Below are 21,347 nucleotides of genomic sequence, written 5' to 3'. Positions count from 1 at the left end.
CTCTCTTTTTTATCTTGAAACAGGTGTCAATTCCTTCCAAGTCTACATGGCCTATAAGGATCTCTACCAAATGTCCGACAGCCAGGTAGGTCCTTGCACACCCCCCGCCTCCCTTGGGCAGGAATAGGCCTGCCTTGTCAGGCAAAGCGGCACAGGGCAGGGGAGATGTCAGAGCGGGCCAGGGAGGGCTCTGGGTTCAAGTCCTGGTTCTGACGCTGAGCTGTCAGTCATCGCCCTTCCCTGGACCTGCATTCCTTTCTGCCTGTACGAGTGGCGTGGAGCAGGGATCCCCTGCTTGGTGGTTCCCGAACTCGGCTCATCTTCAGCCTCATCTAAAGAGCTCACTAAATACAGACTCATGTTGCATCACATATGCTTGGGGGTAAGGTTCAGGAGTCTGTACTTTCTTAAACCTCTGCAGCTGATTCTGGGGCTCAAGTGAGTTTGGGGACCATTACCTTAGCTCTGACCTGGAGGAGAGCCCTGGCTGTCCCTCCAGCCAATTGCAAGTCACGTCCTTTCTCAGTTTTCTCATCTATACGACGTGATCATCTCTGGCCCTAACAACCTCCAACAGCTGTTCTGTGGATGAGATGAGTCAAGGAAGAAGGTGGTCTAAGGAGTACAGGTGTAGGGGGTACAATTTATCAGGCACCTGGCCTTCTTACACCACTGGGACTCTTGGTTTGGTTTTGTTATTATTGCCCTGCCCTCTGCTTGTTAAAAAGGTGGGACAGTGTGGTGGCAAAGGGCACGGCTGCTGGAGCCGGGCTGCTTGGCAGCAAGCCCTGACTTTGCTGTGCAGCCTGGGGCAGATTTCCTAACCTCTCTGTGCTTTAGGCCCTTCATGGCACTTGCCTCAGAGAAGATGTCGGAGGATTAAGTGATTTAATACAAGTAAAGCTCTAGGGCAGTGCCTGGCACACAGCAGGCATACGAGTGTTAATAAGCTGGTTTTCATTATCCCCGTGGGGTCTCATGTGCAATGGAAGAAGCACCCATGTCTTACCTTTCAAAATAGACCCTTGGAGTTGCATAATATAACTTACCCCGAGATGGCCTGGAAACCAAAAGGCTAGAAGTTTGTTCAGTTTCATGGAAACAATAGCATGTGTCTCTCTAGTGTGATTGAAATTTTCACCTGTTTCATTCTAATGTCTGTTTCACTGAAGCCCTGGTTAGAGTCGGAGTTGAGCAGACTTTGGGTGTGGGTCCTCAAAAGTGCTTCATGCCTCCAAGTGCCTCCCCCACCTGCTGTCTACATCTGAAAGCACACATCCTGGACAAGGGAGGCGTTATCTTATATGCAAGGAGGGCAAAGTTGAGATTCAGGAGTCCCTGGGGAGGGAACCTGTGGCTTTGGTCCTCAGCAGGTGCAAATGTCTGATTGCAGATCCTTTACAGGTGGGAAGAGGGCACTGGACAGTGGACAGGGCCTGGATTGGCGAAATAAGGTGACGCTTGGCAGGATACATGTTATCTGAGTATTCAGGTTATTAGAGGACTTGGTCTCTCGACCCCAATTGGTCTATAAAATGACAGGAGTTGGAATTTTTGTAAAGATGTACACATGTCCTATGATCGGTGGTGGCTAAGGTACAGGCATAGCAGGTTTAGTTATACAATTTCAGTAAAACCGAAGACAGCTTCTCAGCTGCAGTTGTCACCGTTAACAACGTCACGCTCCAGGGGAGCAAAGCCACAAAGAAAGCAAAGGCTCGCGTGGGTATAATTGTGGCTATAATCACGCCTTGGTGTCACTTTTATCAGCTGTGCGCCTCTCCCCCACCCAGACTTTCTGCTCTTGGATCTGGAGGGTGTCAGGGTCAAGGGAAAATCTTTTCCAGTTCTTACTTGTTGAGCGACGCATTCCATTGATGTGGGTGGAGCATCCTGGCAGGTGGATGACTGTGTGTTAGTAGTAAGAGCAGTCTCTGCAAATGCTCGTGCTGTGATATCTTTATCTCACCCCAACCCCCCTTTATCCCTCCTTAGCTCTACGAAGCCTTCACCTTCCTTAAGGGGCTGGGAGCTGTGATCTTGGTCCACGCAGAAAATGGAGATTTGATAGCTCAGGTGAGTGATGTGAGTTTCCACCCCTTCCGCCTCAGTCTCCTTCTCCTTGTAAAGGATACGAGAAAAGGGGGTGGAGGCATTGGTCAGCCAGGTCACCGGACAATGAAGGGTCAAGCCAAGAACCGGATGGCGTGTCAGGCACTCCAGGTGTGAGTCGCGCACACACTATCGGCAGCGTGGCCTTTGGCGGGTCATAATCGCCTCCTCCTTGCGAACCTCGATTTTCTCACCTGTACAATGGGGGTAATGTTACTGCCCTGTGAACCATGGGGGGTTGCATGAGCAACAAATAAGGATCTGAAAGAAAATGCTTGGAAGCTGGGGTTGCTCATCCACCTCCACGACTTGAGAGCGGGGCTAATGGACGAGCTCAGGCCGGGAGCAGGTGTTCCAGTCTGGCCTCCTGACGTTGGGCGAGGAGCTCTACCCCACGAAGGCTCCTGTGCTTCATTTAGAAGCGTCTGCCTTGCAGTGTGGTTGTGAGGATTAAATGATATCGTGTATGTGTCGAGCAATGTCGGACATGTAACAGGCTGTAGCCATTCAGAAGTTTTGGGTAGCGTGAGACGTGAACCCATTTTGATCATTCTGGTTACAGAGTGGATAATTTGATAGGAATAGAATAAAGTCAGCTAGGTTTTGCTCCAGCAATTCTCATAGGAAATGAAGAGAGGAGACAGAGCGGAGGTGGAAGAGGCAAGAATATGATAGGGAAGGTGCAGAGTCTACAGGACTCACCGATTGATTGGATGGGGGAAGAAGGAGAGGAAGTCAAGGATGGCTGCTTGGTCCCAGTGCAGGGTTGATCACGATGCCACGAATCAAGATCAGGCATATGGAAGGTTTGGATGCATCCAATGAAAGTAGTTAATGCCGTGCGTGATGCTAAGGAGTATGTACATCCTCATTTCCTAGGTAGGGAAACTGAGGCTCAGATAGTAATAACTTGCCCACTGTTACATGGGGCATCGGAGCCAGGATGTGAATACAGTTCCATCTGGTTCCAAAGCCCAGTGGAATTGCAGCATGACAGTTAAGGGCGTGAGATCTGAAGCTTCACTCTTAAGGTTAGCTATTGTCTTTATTTCTTAACTATTTGTGTTCTTGCAGTTTTTCTGTAAAATTGAAATTCTTTCAAATTCAAAATAAAAAAAAACAACTCAGTACCATCACACAGCAGTATTCTGGTCATTGGCAAGAGGTCACTAAATCCAGCCCTCACCCCAAAAGATGGGATGGTACAAAGGTATGAATGCCGGGAAATGAGGGTCACTGGGAGCCGTATCAGAGGTTGTCTGCCAGCCTCTCCTCTGGCCCCCCAGTGATTGATGGCCCTCTCACATGCAAAACACGTTCATTCCTTTCCAGGGTCCTCCAAACTCTCACCTCATTACACCATCAAAGACTGGAATCATCTAAGCCAGGTCTAGGTGTGGATGAGGCTTCTTGGGTCTAGTCCCTACAATCTGTAGGTCTTTGAAGAAAATAGGCAAGTTATCTCTCCCCCCCCCCCCCCACACTCAACACACGACATATAGTCGTGGGGTGGGCATTCCTATTGAAAAAGGGACAGTGGAAAACACCAGGAGTCATTGGTCCATAGCAGTTCTGAAATCCAGTTAGACAAGTGTTGGCAGTTCCTTGATTAGGTCTCGAAGCCTGAGAATAATTCTCCATGGCTCTTGGCTCCACCTTCTGGGCTATTGGTCCCATCCTTCCTTTTCATGAAAGGTAGCCCATGCTTGCAGCTGAGGAATTTTCTCAGCCTGCTTCCTGCACAGTAGAATTTTAGGAGTCCAACTGCCTCCATTCATTTTGTATGTCTTATCCCGTCCAGTCCAGGCTGCCGGTGTTTTGCTAAGATAATCTTCCCAAAACCTTTGTGGGCCTCCTCTGAATCTCGCTGGAATTCACCCCATTAGACAAAAGATACCCACAGATTTCTTTTCAATAAGCCCTCCTCCTGGTCAGACCGCCAAGAGGTACATCCTTGAGCTTCCTAGAGGCCTTAACTTGATTGAGAGGATCTGTGGGCACACCCTCAATTATCTGTCCCTCTCACATTTTACTGTTTACTATGAGCAGCAAGAAGAAACCAGGCAGTACCTTGACAATTTGCTGGGGACTCTCCTCAGCTAGATCCTTGAGTTCATTAGACACATTTGCCCCTTGCCACATCACTACAGGTGACAGTGTTGCCAAGCTTTCTGCTACTACATAACAAGATTCCCCTTCCTCCAGTTTTCAATAACAGACGCCTCATTTCCTTTTGAGCTCTCACTAGCAAGGTCCTCAAAGTCCATATTTCTACTAACAGTCCATTTGAGATCAGCTTTCTCTAACACATGCCTTGAAATTCTTCCAGCCTCCATTCACTGCCCGCTCCCAAAGCCACGCCCACATTTTTAGTTAATTGCTGTGGCAGCACCCTACTTCTGAATACCAAAATCTGTTTCAGTTCTCTGTGGCTGCATAACAAATTACCCCCTAAACTTAGCATCGTCAAACAAAAAACGTTTTCTACGTCATGGTCCTGTGGGTCCGGAGTCCAGGTGTGGCTTGGCTGGGTTTTCGGGCTCAGGGTCTCTCACCGGCTGCCGTGAAGGTGTCAGGCAGGGCTGCAGTCATCTCAGGGCTGGTCTGGGGCAGGATTCCTTTCCAGAGGGTTGCAGGATTCCCACTCAGAGGGTTGCTTCTAGGATTCAGTTCCTTGCACGCTATCACACTGTTGTCCTTTATTCTTTGATGGCTGTTAGACAGAGGCCGCCTTGGTTCTCTGCCACATGGGCAGCTACAGCATGGTGACCTGTTTCCTTCCAAGTGATAGAGCAGGAGAGGGTGAGCAAGGGAGAAGTGGGAGTCCCTTTGTAACCTAACCTCAGAAATGACATCCCATCTCTTTCCTCGCGTTCTGCTCATTGGAAGCAGGGTGCCAGGTCCAGCCCACGTGCAAGCAGAGGCAGGCTCACTGCGAACCTCTTAAAAGCTGCCCAACACATGTATCATAGGTTTGCCTGGTTTTGAACTTCATAAACATGAAACCACACAGTAGGTACTCTTTTACATCCAGCTTCTTTTTTTTTTTTTTTTTTGCGGTACGCAGGCCTCTCACTGTTGTGGCCTCTCCCGTTGCGGAGCACAGGCTCCGGACGCACGGGCCCAGCGGCCATGGCTCACGGGCCCAGCCGCTCCGCGGCCTGTGGGATCCTCCCGGACCGGGGCACGAACCCGTGTCCCCTGCATCGGCAGGCGGACTCTCAACCACTGCGCCACCAGGGAAGCCCTACATCTGGCTTCTTTTGATCAATAGGTTTGTGAGATTCATCCCTATTGTTACCTGAAGCAATAGTATTCTCTCTGTCATCATGGTGTAGAATTCCACTGCAGTGATAGGTCACAATTTGTTCTTCAGTTGATAGATGTTTGGATAGTTTCAAATTTAGGATTACTGTGTATAAAGCGTCCTTAAACATTCTTGTTCAGTCTTTTGTTAAACATATGTTCCCATTTCTGTTGGTAAGTACGTAGGAGGAGGATTTCTGGGTCGTGGGTGTGCACATATTCAGGTCTTACAGTTACTGCTACCCTGTTTTCCAGGGTGTGCCAACCTATATCCCACCAAATGTGTGTGAAAAGTTGAGTTTGGAGTCCCCAGTTCTTAAGCTTTACATCAGGGAATTCTTAGCTTTCCTCGCTGCCAACTTAAGATTGAGTTTTCTCAGCTCCAATAAATCTGTTACCTTTTGTACATCTGCTTCCCAGCTTCCAAAATTTTGTTTCTCTTATCTTCTCTGCATTCTCTTGGTTCTTGTGTACCATTTCTGTCACTTTAGCAGAGTTTCAGGATGGAGTAAAAATAACGTGTGTGCTCAGCCCATGAATTTTGACTAGAAACCCTACTCTAGTCTTCTGTGATCTGTGTTTTTCCCCCACTACATCATCTTTTGTCCTCCCTCCTTTTTTCTCCTCCTTCCTTCCTTCCTTCCAACAGAAATAGTAACTGACATTTAAATAATCTTCCAGAGGGATGTCTCCCTATCATAAATCTTGTTGTGAACAGTTTACAAAAATGCCTTGTAAACACCATCTTCAAGAGCTGACATTATTCCATTCTTTACTTAAATCCACCCCAGCTGTTAGATCTTGAAACTGTTTCCAGCTTATGTTCTTATAATAAACTCGAGCTTAATAACCATAAATGCAGTTGAAATTATGATCGTTTTATGGTTTAGGGCCTGGGGCTCCCCGTAGGGCTGTGTTCCAGAATGATGTTACAGAAACTGCGGAAGTTAAAATTAGCAGCACAGCTGACACCTGGGCAACGTAAAAATATTAGTTTTGAGATACTACAGTATTCCTAAGGAGGGGGCACCTTGGAGCCTTGGAGCAAATAGATTTGTATCTGGGCTACAATGGCTCAGGGAACCGTTTCATTTATATGATAAGCTTGAGGTAGAGTTGTCCTGCTAGAAAGACAGGTACCAGGAAGAGGAAACTACAGTAGAGAAAATGAGAGCTGGCTGACCATCAACGAGCCCTTACTATACACCAGGTATCGTGCGAGCATTTCACATCTGCCACCTCAGTGATGTATTATAGCAACTCCGGTGGGTAGGTGCTGTTGTTTCCAATGTAAAGAAGAGAAGATTAATGAAATAATGCCATTTGCGGTGACATGGATGGACCTAGAGATTATCATACTGAGACAGAGACAAATATGTGGTATCGCTTATATGTGGAATCTAAAAAAATGATACAAATGAGCTTATTTACAAAACAGAAACAGACTCACAGGCATAGAAAACAAACTTATGGTTACCACAGGAGAAGCGGAGGAGGGATAAATTAGGAGTTTGGGATTAACATATACACAGTACTATATATAAAATAGAGAACCAACAAGGACCAACTGTATAGCACAGGGAACTACTCAATATTTTGTAAACCTGTAAGGGAAAAATATCTGAAAGGAATATATATATGAGTGTGTGTGTATAACTGAATCACTTTGCTGCACACCTGAAACTAACACAACATTGTAGGTCAGCTACACTTCAATTTTAAAAAAAAGAAGAGAACCTTGAGGCTCAGAACCGACAGAGACGGTCGGTTACAGAGCTGGATGCCCAGTTTGATTTCTGCATCCATGTCATACCCAAACACCACTCATCTTCCTTCTCTCTTACCCTGCAGCAGAGACTTGGAAGTTGGAAGAGCGCTGGGTGGCCTTTAAGGCTAATTTCGTATAACCCTACTTCCTCTCACTGGTCCCGTGGTGTTGAATAGAGCAGGTGTGGACGGGGATATCCAGGGTTGCAAAGGGGGAAGCGGGGCAGGGGTAGTGGAGGGAGCAAAGAAGCTGTGGATCGCCGCAGCCCGTTAGACCCCATGCAGACCACTCGCTGTCCTGGGCTCAGCTGCCCCATCTGTCTAACGGGGCTGGAGGATTGGCCTCTCCCGGCTCTGACATTCCGTAATCACTGACTCATTCGTTCTTGTCTTGTAGGAACAAAAGCGGATCTTAGAGATGGGCATCACGGGTCCTGAGGGCCACGCTCTGAGCAGACCTGAAGAGGTAAAGGAGCCTCCACTGGGTGTGACTCTGACATAGCTGAGAGCTCACCCCGATGCTGTTCCACCTGGAACAGCCCGGCTAGAGCCCCCGTCTCCGTCTCATTTCCCCTGCGTGAGCACCCCAGCATGTGTGGTCCTCTCCGGGTCTGCCCTCGGGCTTGGGAGCCCTGGGGCCTGCAGGTCGATCAGAGGAGCGGGGAAAGGTTCTGCCTCTCCCAGGGCCCGGGAACTTCACACCATAGTCCTATGGACACTTCAGAATCCCTACTGAGGACAAGGTGTGTTTGATGACTGGAAAGTGGAACCCCACGTCCCAGGCAGAGGACTTCAAAACAACTGCCCTTGCGCGGACCTCCTATCCGCTGTGCTCTAAGACTCGACAAGGGACGAGTCCCCTGGGAGTGATACGGCACATGTGTGGTGGGACACGGCGGGTAGAAGGAAGGCAAGCAGGTTGGGCATGGAACAGGACGGACATCCAGTATTTTCTGGTGTCTCATGAGATCATTAGTAGTCTTCCCGGACCTCCGCTCTAGGCCAGCCTGTGCCGGACATGGGACCCAACACACGAGTACACAGACTCCTTACCCGCAGGTTCCCGATCGGGCCCAGTGCTCCAGACGTGAGCTCCACACCCACGAGCTGGGTTCCCAGTCCCTGGTGAGACCAGGACAGACCTGAGACAGTGTCTACAAACCCTTATAGCACGTGGACGTTGCCACCACCTTCAGGCATGTGAGCAGCCTGGGGACCCTTCTGAGTGTGGCTGGACTCCTGGCACGTGGCTGTGGCTTCCTGCCAGCCACTAGCAGCTCGGCAGACCGGAAATTAAAACAATACCTCACAGGTCCTACTGTCTGCTCTAGCGGGGGCAGAGGCCAAACCCAGCAGCAGGTGGTTTCACTTGGTTATTGAACAAATGAAGGAAGGAATGCATGTTGGACACCTGTATTCCCTGATGTCAGGCATTTTATAGGTAACCGACCACTTTATGGGCCTTTTGATGACTCTACTGCCTAGGCGATCTCCTTCTAACAGAGCGTGCAGAATACTTCCAAGCAAAGGAAAAACATAATTCTGCCTTCCAGCCCTCTAGCCAGATACATTCTTAGTTTTTCCTTCCTTTTGAAAAATCTACAGTATTTTCCTCTCTTGATGCAGTAGATTTCCCTCTGACCACACTTAAGGAGAATCACAGGAACCTGGTCAGGGAGAGGCCCTAGGAACTCAGGGTGGGTGCTGCCTCCCACCTCTCCCTCCTGTGACCCATGTATTTGCTGTGTCTGCAGCTGGAGGCCGAGGCCGTGTTCCGAGCCATCACCATCGCGGGTCGGATCAACTGCCCTGTGTACATCACCAAGGTGATGAGCAGGAGCGCGGCGGACATCATCACCCTGGCCAGGAAGAAGGGTACGCAGCCCAGCGCGTGGGCCTCCTGCGGGAAGCTGCGGGGTGAGGAAGGGGCGTGTCCAACAGGCTCAAGTTCACTGACGGAGCCACTCCCCAGGGCAGAGACATTCTGCCAGTTGCCTGCAGCCTGGGCTCAGTAGGCCAGGTTGAAAAGGGAGCTTGTGATGGTGGGCAGGCACAAGATGTGCAGGCGTTTTCAGGTTTGATTCCTGGGGTGCCATGGGCCCCGGGTGTGACCTTGGGTAAGAGGTCTGAGCTTCGGTTTCCCCATTTGTAGCTAAGGTAATTATCCCCTCCTTGTGGGTCACATGAGACCGTGTATCTTAAAGATCTGTGAAGACTTCCAAGTTCTCCCCTGGGTTTCACATCAAAGAAGTGATGGAGCCAGGGCTGCATCAGCTCTTGGTCCCTGCCCGCCCCCTTTCTGGTCCTCTCTCTGGGCCCTTCATCCTGGGTCCCCTATCTAGGGCCTCTTAGCGGGTGCCTGCACCCAGGCTCCACCGTGGGGCCCACACAGAGTCTCAGCTGCAGGTTGGGAAGGAGGAAGGTGTTCTTCCAGAGCCAGAGGGTCTGGGGACAGCCCCGTGCTGGACATCAAGGGAGTGTGGCAGGAAGGCAGCCTCCAGCTCTAAGACTTGGACGCACTACTTAACTTCTCTGAGCTACTGTTGTTTCATCTCGAAACGGACCCGATGGGCTCACAGGTGTGAAGTTCCAGCCAAGTCCTTGGCGGGTCCCGAGGGCTCCTGAGGACCCTGGGGCACAGGCGCCACTGGTGCTCTGAGCGGCTCTGACCTGTGTGGTGGCCATTCCCCAGGAGACTCAGAGGAACCGCCCGAGTGTGGTCCCCAGGCCTTCTTGACTGAGGCCCACAGTCCCCAGCACCCACCACATAGAGAATGAAGGTTGCCCAAAGCAGCCTTCCTTCCCTAATTCAGGGTGAGAGGGAGAGAGAGAATGACAGAGCGGGTAGCACACGTCACACGAAGACAGTCACTAGAATCCTTTCGTCCTGTGGACATTCACCAAGGATGTTCACCACCCGGACAAGGTCCACCCGTCTACTTTCTGGGAGTCATATGAGGTTGACCGGCAGCTCTGGGTCGGAGGGCGCAGCCGGGTGGAAATCCACAACAGCCACACAGCCCTGACTGCATCCACCACCCTCTGCATGCAGGATGCCCCTCCTTTCTTACAGGAACCCTTCATGGGAAGTGTAAGTGGCTCTATTCTTAAAAATCTTTAATTATGTATATTATTTCACCTAATATATCCAGAATATTCATTCCACGTGTAATCAGTGTAAACGGATTAAGATATTTTGCATTATTTTTCTGTACCGTCCTTGAAATCCAGTGTGTATTTCACCCTTACAGCACATCTCGACTCAGACCAAATGCCTGAAAGCCACACGTGGCAGGTGGTTTCCGTGTGGGACAGAGCAGCGGTGAACCCCAAACACCTAGTTGTAGTATTTTTGAGGGCAAGCTGACGAGTAGAGGCATTGTACAGAGAGTGATCTAGGTTAGCACAGCTTGCTGAGGACCAGCCCCAGGTTACAGATGAGGAAACTGCCGCTCAGAGAGGTAACAAGAATCTGGAAGCAGCGGTAAGCGTGCCGGCGAGCTAAGCCTGCAGGTCCTGGAGCTGCCGAGAAATAAAGCGACCACCACCCTCTCGTGGCTATTTCAATTTAAGTAAAGTTAAGTACACTTTTTCAGTTGGCTCCTCAGTCGCGTTAGCCCTGTTTCTTACGCTCCAGGGCCACGTGAGGCTGGTGGCTGCTGTCTTGGGCAGAACCGTCCAGAGCAGTCCCAGCACCGCTGTGCTGTTGGGAGTTGCCGTCCCAGAGCCAGGCTGCTGGAACCCAAAGCCTACCTCTCGCTTGTCAGCAGGGTGGCCTCGGACTGATGCCACAGAACCCTGGGCCCACGTCGTCCCCTTGGCACTCTCTCTGCTGCGGGGATTCTCACTTGGGACTTTGCCCCTGGGGTTTTGTTCCGGCAGAAACACATGTGGCCCACTCCCTGGAAGGCAAACTGGACTTTCATGAAAGCGAATGCTCAGAAAGGAGCCCTCCCGTAGTGGGTTGGTGGCCGCACGTCCTGGCCCCTTCGCTCCTGTGGCGTGGGATGGCTCTGAGGCTCCCGGGGTCCCCAGTGCACTGAGCTGCGCATGCCCAAGGCCATGACAACTCATCTTTCCTTGGCTTCTGTCTCTGCCTTGTGTCACTTCCTCAGTCCCCACCGAGTTGTTTCCCGGAATCACCTCCGAATAAAACTCTTGAACGCGATTTTTCATTTGAAGATCTGCTTTTGGCGGAATCCAAACTGAGACATCAGGTCTCTGTGCTTTGGTTGAGCATCGTAAAAAGAGATAATAGTCAAAAATAGTCAAATCCAAATACTAAAAGCATTCACAGTCCAGAAGGTTGCTGAGCAGGACAGCAGGGCACTGAGTGCCTGGTGGCCGAGGAGCTGGGGCTCTGGGGGAGTGTGTGTGTGTGGTGGAGCCTGGGGGAAGGATGGGCGACTTATCCCCAGTCTCATTCTCCAGCCTCGAGATTCTACTTTCCTGCGCCCGCATCTCCCATGAGAGACCATTCACTCTCAACCACGCGTGTTTGTGTTTGCCTCCCAAGGCCCCGTCGTTTTCGGCGAGCCCATCGCTGCCAGTCTGGGGACGGATGGTACCCATTACTGGAGCAAGAACTGGGCCAAGGCGGCGGCCTTCGTGACCTCCCCTCCCCTGAGCCCGGACCCTACCACGCCCGACTACCTGACCTCCCTGCTGGCCTGGTGAGAGCCCCGGGGGTGACGGGCTCGTGGGCCTGGGCAGCGGGGCAGGACTTTTGGGAGCGGAGGGTTGAAGGATAGGAAATCGCAGCTGGTTCAGACACACTTGGGAGGGGGCCTTGGGTTGGCTGCCCGGGAGACCTCAGGACAAAACCCCGGGCTGTTTACAGCAGGCCTTTGGGCCTTTGAGTCAGTAACCGCTCCATTCATGTCTATAGGTCACCTCCCACTCATTCAGCGGTATTTAAGCACCTTCTGTGTGCCTGGCACTGTGGTGTGTTGGGAAACACCCAGAATTAGGAACGTGAGACCAGGACCCTAATCCTGCCTCAACCCCTAATGGGCTGTGTCACCCTGGCCATGTCACATAACCTGTAATGTCTGTGTCTCAGCTGACGCATCGGCAAAGTGGGGAGAATACAGTACCTACTGCAGAGGCGGGTGTGAGACGGCGTAGGTAAAAGGCCTGGAATTCAGAGCTCACGGCGGCCACTGCGTTACACTCTGCTTCCTGCACACAGTAGGCGCACAGCTACTTTAACCCCTTCTCTGCCATCAGCCAGTGTGAGGGAGGAACAATTAAGGCCATGGGAGAAGGCTAAGCGGTGAGGTGTGCAGGCTGCTCTGGAAGCGGAGATGCAAGCTTGGAAGGCTTTCTGGAGGAAGTGACATCAGGCCCAGAGCCAGGGGATGCATAAGAGTTTTCCTGAGGGGCGAGAATAAGGTGGGACTTCTAATCAGAAAGGACTGTAAGGTGGTGAGGGTGTGTTCTCCTTTTCCCTAAATGCTGCAGCAGCCCATGACACACCTGGCGTCTGCAGCCCGATGGCTGGTGGGCAGCTCCAAGTCCAAAACAAACCCCCCATCTTCCCCCGTGAAGCTGCTGCTCCCACAGTCTTGCCCATCTCGGGAGACGGCAGGACACGGACCAAAGGCCATGGCATCTGGCCGCTTCTCGCCCCCTTGGCTGCAGCCATCCTGGCTCAAGGGCCATCATTTCTCACCTCCTGACAAGGCTCTCTATTTCCATACTGCCCCTTCCACACCCTTATCGCATCACAATCTGTTCTCAAAAGACACTCAGATATTTTAAAACCGAAATCAGACCAAGCCAGCCCTCTGCCAGAAGACCTCCAGGGTCCTTTCCTCTCAAAGAGAAACACAAGTTCCCACAATGTCCCTCAAGGCTGAGCCTGATCTTGCCCTCGCTCCTCACTAACCTCGCCTGGTCCTCTTCCCCCCTTGGCTCCCTCGGTCCATCCCACTGGTGTCGCGCTAACTAGACCCCAGGCAGGATGGTGCCACAGGGCCCTTGCACTCACCCTACCCCTGCCTAGCACTCTTTTCTTCGTCATCTTGCGGTTTGCTCTTTGCCAACTTCAGATCTTTGCTGGAAGATTTCTTCTCAGTGAGATAGTTCTGATCATCTTCTTAAAATCGGCAGTCCCAGCGCTACCCCATCACCCCCCCACTCACCCTAACTCTCATTCTCCTGACTGTATGTTCCTGACTCCCGCCCCCCGCTCACCCTGCACTGGAATGTCAGCTAATGAACACAGGAATTTGTCTCTTTCTGCTTATAGATGCATCCCCATTGCCTAAGACCATGCCAGACACAGGAAGTGTGCAACACACCTTTGTTGAATAAATGAGTGAATGTCACATCCACATATATTTCTGTACGTCTACATGATTGCTAACATGCCCTGGGGCCCCGAAATGGAGGCTGGCCCCTCGCTGAAAATCACAAAATAAAGCTCCACTTATTCCATTAATTCAGATGCCAGTTAGGGGCTCATCATATAGCCCCAGAGTATTTTCTCTCCAAAGCCTGTGTGACAGAAGAGCAAACCCAGTGAGCTTGTGTCACTTTGCTACAACCAATGAATAGCATTTTGTCCTCCCGGCACAGCACAGAAACATTAGCCAGACCTTACATCAACAGCCTCACAGAGGGAGACCAAGGTCAGCACATTATGGTTTCCCACGTGACCTGGCGGAGACACGAGGCCAGGGACATGACCATCCTTCCAGCACGAACATCCGTGACTCTGTGAGACACACAGGCACGTGCTGGAGGCTGGGTTTTATTCACTCACTTATTTATATATTCATTCAGTCACTCATCCATTCATTCATTGGCTCCACTCAGCTTTTTTTCTTCTTTTTTAAACATTGAGATACAATTCACGTAGCATAAAATTCACCGAGCACTCGATTTTAAAGAGAAGAGGTGGAGGATGGAGAGAGGAGCGAGGGAATTGGCATCTTTGGCGCCTGCCGTGCGCCAGGCAAGTAGCTCATTGTCTCCTCAGGGTGATCCGGGATGGAAGGTTCCATTCTCTTTTCCATTTTACGCATGAAGAAAAGGAGTGACTAGCCGGGCCAGGAGGTGGCAGTTCTGGGATTTAAAAGCAGACCTGCTGGATTTGCAAAGTCAGATTGCATCAGGGGCTGTTCACGGGTCTAGTGAGATGCATGGAAGCAGAGTCACTCTGTTGGCCTCTAGCATCTTCTGTTCTCAGCAAGTCTCTCCTCACAGATGCCTGCAGCATCTTGAGGCCTTGTGGGCTCTCTGGGGGGTGAAAGAACAGACCCACTGCCCCAGGATCAGAGCGTTTTAGGGCAGGAGGAGGCTGACCCGGAGAGCCTTACCTGGACCAGCTGGAGCCCACACTCGAACAGGACCCTCTCCCGATGCACAGGCCTCTTTCCCGTCTTCAACAAGACACCAAAGGCCACAGGGCCTTCCGGTGTCACTCAGTAAGGCCTGTGATGTGCCCCAGATCTCTGTGGGGTTTGAGTTTCACAGCCTCCTTGGGCGTCTGAAGTCAGGGTCCGCTCCTCACCATGAGCTCAGGTCTGAACCCCACCCTGTTCTGTCTTTGCCAGTGGAGACCTGCAGGTCACAGGCAGCGGCCACTGTCCCTACAGCACTGCCCAGAAGGCGGTGGGCAAGGACAACTTCACTCTGATCCCTGAGGGCGTCAACGGGATAGAGGAGCGGATGACCGTGGTCTGGGACAAGGCAGTGGTAAGGCGGCACCGTCTCCCTCCTGGAATATTCTAGAAACACCCCTCCTGCCCATCAAAGCCATGCATTATGCACTTCTGGTTCTTAAAATTCCCTTCTTACTTTGAGGCAGAAGCAGAATGCACTAGGAGGGCACACGGAAAACACGTGACCCTTAAGAACGCAGCGCAAGTCCTGTGGTGTCCTTTGCATTTGCAGATGTGACAGCAGCTGTCCTTTAGTCTTTGAGGATGAAAGTGTTCTGTTTTGTTTTGAACCACATCTTTGTCCACGTAAAGATGACTTTGTAAACTGTGTGTGTTCGGGTTTAGGGTTGAGAGTGGGTATGGAGGCTTCCTGTTGCGTAAGGAATCCCCGGGTCACACCTTGATCACTCACTTGGAAACAGTAGATTTTTATTTTCTGTTAAACTTGGGCCCAATGAAACCGACCAGATGTCAGGGTGGCCGTTGTGGAAATGTCATCACACCTCTGAACGGTTAATTACGTTTCCGCTCTGATGAAGCCAGGCCTCTGGCACTCTTTCAGGGTGGCCTGGTTTCAGCAGGGAGAGGAGAAAACTCCAGAGTCCTTGTAAGGACTCCTGTTGGCTGGTTTCGATCTGTGCCTGTCTGCCCCTTCTGGTCCTGTTATGAGATGCTCTTTTCACCAATGGATCTTGTCTTCAGGCTACTGGCAAGATGGATGAGAACCAGTTTGTTGCTGTTACCAGCACGAATGCAGCCAAGATCTTTAACCTGTACCCCAGAAAAGGGCGGATTGCCGTGGGCTCAGACGCCGACGTGGTCATCTGGGACCCTGACAAGGTGAAGACCATAACGGCCAAGAGTCACAAGTCGGTAAGTCCTGGTTTATCAGTGACACTCCTGGCTTGGGTGAGCAATTCTTGCTCTGCAATCATTTTAGAAGCCTCTGGTTAAAAATGACTTAACGAATTTTCCAACTAGAATGTGATCTGATATCTGGCATGACTCGGTCTTTCAGATTTCTCCTCCAGTTGGAGAGATTGGGAGAAGGGTTTGGAGCAGGCTCAACTAAGCTGTTCTTGCATGTGTCTCTCCCGCGTCTCTCTCTATCTCGCTCTCTCTCTCTCTCTCTCTCTGGGGCTCCTGTGTACAGATGCATGCATTCTTAAACAACTGACTCTGCTCCTAATTCCATGGAGCAAGCCATCAGGCTCAGAGAGGGGACGCATAAGGTCCAAGATTCTTTCTCCAATTTACCTATCAAGCTGGAGAGGGTCTGATCTGCTATATCAGAAACCCACTTCAGTTTGGGGCCGGGCTCACAGTCATCAAAGGAAAGGATTGGACTGACTCGTGCACACTCTCCCGGGCTCCAAGCCCCAAGCTTATGGGTGTGGGTTTTCTCTGCCCTTCGTGTCTTACATGCCCTTGATTTCTTCACTCATCCATCAAACCTCTAAGGATGCAGAGAGACACAGGACATCTTTCCCTCCCTGAGTGCTTGCTTCAGACCCACTCTGCATGGTCAGCAGCAGTCTTGGGTCCAGATCAATGTTCACACTCACAAGACACAGAGTCCTCAGCCTGGTCCCTGGTTCACCAAAGTCTGTTACAGGGCGTGGGCTGGGAGGCAGAGCATGTGCACACAGCATCAGTCTGCGATGGGAGTCCTCACCCCCCTCGGCTGCCATTCCCCAGCCCAGTGGTCACTCGCTGGTGAGGGGCGAGACCACGTGCATGGGGACAGAACACCAGGCACAAGGAAGCCTCAAGAGAAAGTGACAAGGACCACTTGTAGCAGCTCATGAGTGTGGCCCCCAGGTCCCCCTCGGCCACAAGACCCATGGCCTGGGGACAGAGAGGTCTGTCCAGCTTATCAACCAGTCGTCATTCTTAACATAACCAGAGCTCCCTGATGACAGGCTGGCTTCCCTCACCCCCCTCCCTGGGGACAGGTCAGGAGGAAATGAGCCTGAGGTAGCCTCCCCTGGAGAAAGGTGTATGCTGTTCTCCACACTCACCGCCCAGCAGACACACGACTCCGTTTTAATTACTATGGACGCGGTGATGTGCACAGACCAGGTGGGCTCTGGGAAGGCAGGAGAGGCACGCTGCCCCCCAGTGGGGTCAGCTCACAAGGCCGTTGTGGTCCAGGGAAGAAGAGGACACTGGGTCAAGGAGCAGGGGTTCCAACTGTTATCAAATTCCAAATATTATCAAATATTATCTTGTAGTTACTCTGTGCTTACATTTTCCATACATCATCTCACTTAATACAATAATCTTCTAAGTTAGGTATGTTATTATTTATGAATAAGTAAGAAAATGGACAGAGAGAGGATACGTGTATGAGTCTCCTGGGGCTGCTGTCACAAAGTACCACAAACTGGTGGCTTGAAACAACAGAAATTGACTTTCTCACAGTTCCGGAGGCCTGAAGTCTGAAATCAAGATGTCAGCAGGGCCGGGCTCCCCTGAAGGCTCTTGGAGAGAATCTGTTCCATGCCTTTCTCCTGGCTTTTGGTGTCGCTGGCCATCCTTGGTCTGTAGATGCGTCACTCCGATCTCTGGCTGTCTCCCTATGTCTTATCATCTTATAAGGACACCAGTCATTGGATTTAGCGCCCACTCTACCCCAGTGTGACCTCATCTTAACTAATTACATCTGCAATGACCCTATTTCCAAATACAGTCACATTCTGAAGTACTGGGGGTGAAGACTTCAACATACCTTTTTGGGGACAATTGAACCTATAATAATAAGTCACAGACCTGAGATTACCCATGTGAGAAGGAATGTTTCAGATTCGCTATACTTGAAAAGCGTGCCCTCTCTGTCCCAAGCCAGATTTGAATTATTTTCATAATAAGAAGAGGACAATTCAGGATGCCATGAGACCAGTTGGCCACAGCATTTTTTCTGTTCCATTTTCTCTGTTTAAAGCAATGCAATTCACATAGTACAAGAAACAAATGTTTTTCAGAACATGGATCGAAAAATGCTGTCTTAGAGGTTGGTTTTATTTTTTCAGTTTTTTTTTTTTTGTGTGGTACGCGGGCCTCTCGCTGTTATGGCCTCTCCCGTTGCGGAGCACAGGCTCCGGATGCGCAGGCTCAGCGGCCATGGCTCACGGGCCCAGCCGCTCCGCGGCATGTGGGATCTTCCCGGACCGGGGCACGAACCCGCGTCCCCTGCATCGGCAGGCGGACTCTCAACCACTGCGCCACCAGGGAAGCCCTATTTTTTCAGTTTTAAAAACATTCCTTTTGACAGTGAAAATCATTTCTTATATCTTGATCGGTGATTAAAAATTTAAATCTACTTTTCTGTAAAAAGAACACAATTTTTATTCTTTCATATCTTCGTGGGAAAAGTATTTGCTTAAAAGTATCACCCCATAGGTCACATACATGCTTGTATATCCAGAGACTACCTCGTTTTTTTACAGTCTTTGTTTAGATGTAATTCACGTGACATAAATTTCACCATTTTAAAATGTACAGTGCAGCAGTGTGTTTAGTATACTGAGAAAGTCGTACAATCACCGCTACTAATTCCAGAACGTTTTCACCCCCTCAGAAAGAAACCCAGTACCCATCAGCAGTTATTCCCCATTCCTCCTCCCCAGGCCCCTGTCAACCACAAATCTGCTTTCTTTCTGGATTTGTTTATTCAGGGCATTTCCTGTAAATGGCATCACACAGTATGTGGCCTTTTGTTTCTGTTTCTGTTTACCTGGTATCATGTTTTGGAGGCCCCCCCACACTGTAGTAGGTATCAATCCATTCCTTTTTGTGGTTGAATAGTCTTCCACTGCTTGGATAAACCACGTTAATCCATTGATGGATATAAACATATACCACGCTTATCCACTCATCAGTGTCAGGCTATCTTTTTTTTTTTTTTTTCTGCCGTAGCAGGCCTCTCACTGCTGTGGCCTCTGCGCTCCGGACGCGCAGGCTCAGCGGCCATGGCTCACAGGCCCAGCCGCTCCGCGGCATGTGGGATCTTCCCGGACCGGGGCACGAACCCGTGTCCCCTGCATCGGCAGGCGGACTCTCAACCCCTGTGCCACCAGGGAAGCCCCAGGCTATCTTTTATAGGACATAAAAGACTGAGGAACAGTAGTTGCTTCCTGGGAGAGGTACTGGGGAACTGGGGCTCCAGGATGGGAGACACAACAGTTTTTTAAATCATAGTCTTTTGTATTATTTGAGTTTTTACATTGTTCGTAAGTACCTTTAGAAATAAAACAATTAGCTTTTATTTATTTTTTTTAACATCTTTATTGGAGTATAATTGCTTTACAATGGTGTGTTAGTTTCTGCTTTATAACAAAGTGAATCAGCTATACATGTACATATATCCCCGTGGGATAGGGAGGGTGGGAGGGAGACGCAAGAAACAATTCGCTTTTAAAACTCTATGTGGTTGTGGGACTTCCCTGGCAGTCCAGTGGTTAGGACTCTGTGCTCTCACTGCCAAGGGCGCGGGTTCGATCCCTGGTAGGACCCTGGTCGGGGAACTGAGATCCCACAAGCCATGCGGTGTGGACAGAAATAGAAAAATTAAACAAACAACAACAGCCAAAAACTCCATGTAGTTGTGAAATGTAGAATGTGACATGTGTGGGTAGTATAACCTGAGCCTCATAAGAATTCCCCAATTGAGGAATGCCACTGTGGCGTGTAATGTGTCCTTCCTCTAAGAAGACAACTAACAGACCATGCTGGGCTGAATGAGTTGGGCAGTTGTCTAGTTTTGACTGCGAGGTAAGTGATTTGCTTCTTGCACTGCCTTTCAGTATTTACAATGGACACTTGGGCTTCAGCAAAATTGTAAATTACTGCCTAGCGGGGTCACTTCAGGGTGACTCAGGAAGTGCTAGATGAGCAGATGTTAAAACTGAAAACAGATCTTCTGCCTGGGGCCTGGGAGGCAGCGGCCACAAAGAGTCTAAAGCATGGTATTAGCAGCTGTTTGTAAAAAATCAGCATCGAAGCCCTGAGTACGCACCTAAAAACCATCAAAAACAATAAGAGAATCCATCAGCTGATTCCAAATCAATATAAAGAATTGATACCTTTTCTATGAGATAATTAAAGAGCACTTTGAAAAACAGAATGGAAATCAAAACCCTGTTTCTAATAACAATCTAAAACTAAAGAGTTCCATAAGCGCAAGTCCTTTTATGCTAAAAACATTCAACAGAGTAAAAATATCAGTTCTTTCTAATTTATAAAGTTGAAGTCATCGCATCAGAAAATGGAATGGAATTGTTTTTTAACTAGAAAAACAGAGTTCCTAGATAGACAATTTGAGATTAGCCAAAACATTTCTAAGAAAACGAAAACTAAAGAGAGCGCTAATCATCCCAGTTATTAAAGCATATTATAAAGCTACAATGATTGAGGCAGATTGGTATTAGCAGAAGAGAAAAGAGAGCCAGGCAATAGACCGACCGCATATATGAGAGTTTGGTTTCAACAAAGGAGACTGTTAAAATTACACAGACAGTTATTCAACCAATTGTGTTTGAATACCCGGCTCATAGGGCTAGGCGGCTGCTGTACTCTTGACCACAAAACTAATTCAAAACTAATTCAAAATGGGTTGAAGATTGAAATAAAATAAAGTTATAAAAGGACTAGAATAAAACACATTTTTTAAAATGATCATTTTGAAGGGGAGAAGACCTTTCTGAGCAAGACACAAAACCTAGAAAATACAAAGGAGAAGATTGGTCTGTTTGACCACTGACTACATACAAATTAAACCAAGAAAAAAAACCCCTCTACATTGCAGCAAATGATAATTAATACTTTATGAGATCAGAAGGCAGAGGACAGACAGGGAAGTTTGGTAATACACAGTATTGGCAATACACAGGACAAACAAAGGGAGAGATTTTTTAACATTGAATATGTCCTTAGAAACCATTAAGGAAAATACCAAGAACCTAATAGAACAGGGTGCAGAAACGCAGTGACAGAAGAAGAAATATACAAAGGGTTTCTATTCATTTAAAAACAGATCCGATCTCAAATACAAATCACTGCAGTGAGATGCTGTTTTTACTTGTGCCAGTGTCTGAGATGCCGGGGTTTAATAGGATGGAGCTGAGGTGGGACTAGCATGCCGACAAACTCATGGAGTTTTGTCGGGAATGGAAATCAGCGCTGCCTTTTTTGGAAGGCCAATCTGTCAAAGTTAAAATTTGTTTACACTTTGGCCCAAAGTCCACATCTACGAAGATACTCACACGTGCCGGTGTGGACACTCAAGTGTGTTTATTTTGCAAAAGCAGGGCAAAGACCCACATGCTTGTCCTTGAGAATTGGATGAGTAAATGATAGTATGTCCCTGGGGTGGAATCCAGTGCAGCAGTTTAAGGAATATCAAAACATTTTTAACCCACGACATGGGAACATTCGCTGATGGGGAGCATTCTGTGAGGTAAGGAGAAAAACAAAGGTGAAACTGTCCAAAGC

At 49.4% G+C, this 21,347-nt stretch overlaps 1 protein-coding gene across 2 annotated transcripts in view; it reads left to right on the top strand.

Moving 5' to 3' along the window:
• The window catches only part of CRMP1 (collapsin response mediator protein 1), a 68,487-nt gene that overhangs the window by 38,317 nt on the left and 8,823 nt on the right, over positions 1 to 21,347 (top strand). For both annotated transcript variants that reach the window (XM_060011808.1, XM_060011809.1), the window contains exons 5-11: positions 24 to 85; positions 1,996 to 2,076; positions 7,583 to 7,651; positions 8,940 to 9,060; positions 11,702 to 11,858; positions 14,748 to 14,889; positions 15,558 to 15,728. In XM_060011808.1, coding sequence (XP_059867791.1) covers positions 24 to 85; positions 1,996 to 2,076; positions 7,583 to 7,651; positions 8,940 to 9,060; positions 11,702 to 11,858; positions 14,748 to 14,889; positions 15,558 to 15,728 — 803 coding nt within the window. The remainder of the gene's footprint in view (positions 1 to 23; positions 86 to 1,995; positions 2,077 to 7,582; positions 7,652 to 8,939; positions 9,061 to 11,701; positions 11,859 to 14,747; positions 14,890 to 15,557; positions 15,729 to 21,347) is intronic.

This window comes from Delphinus delphis, chromosome 5 (genome assembly GCF_949987515.2).
Source record: "Delphinus delphis chromosome 5, mDelDel1.2, whole genome shotgun sequence".
Lineage (NCBI taxonomy): Eukaryota > Metazoa > Chordata > Mammalia > Artiodactyla > Delphinidae > Delphinus > Delphinus delphis.
The sequence above is the reverse complement of the archived record's forward strand: the minus strand, read 5'-3'. Positions and strand labels throughout refer to the sequence as shown.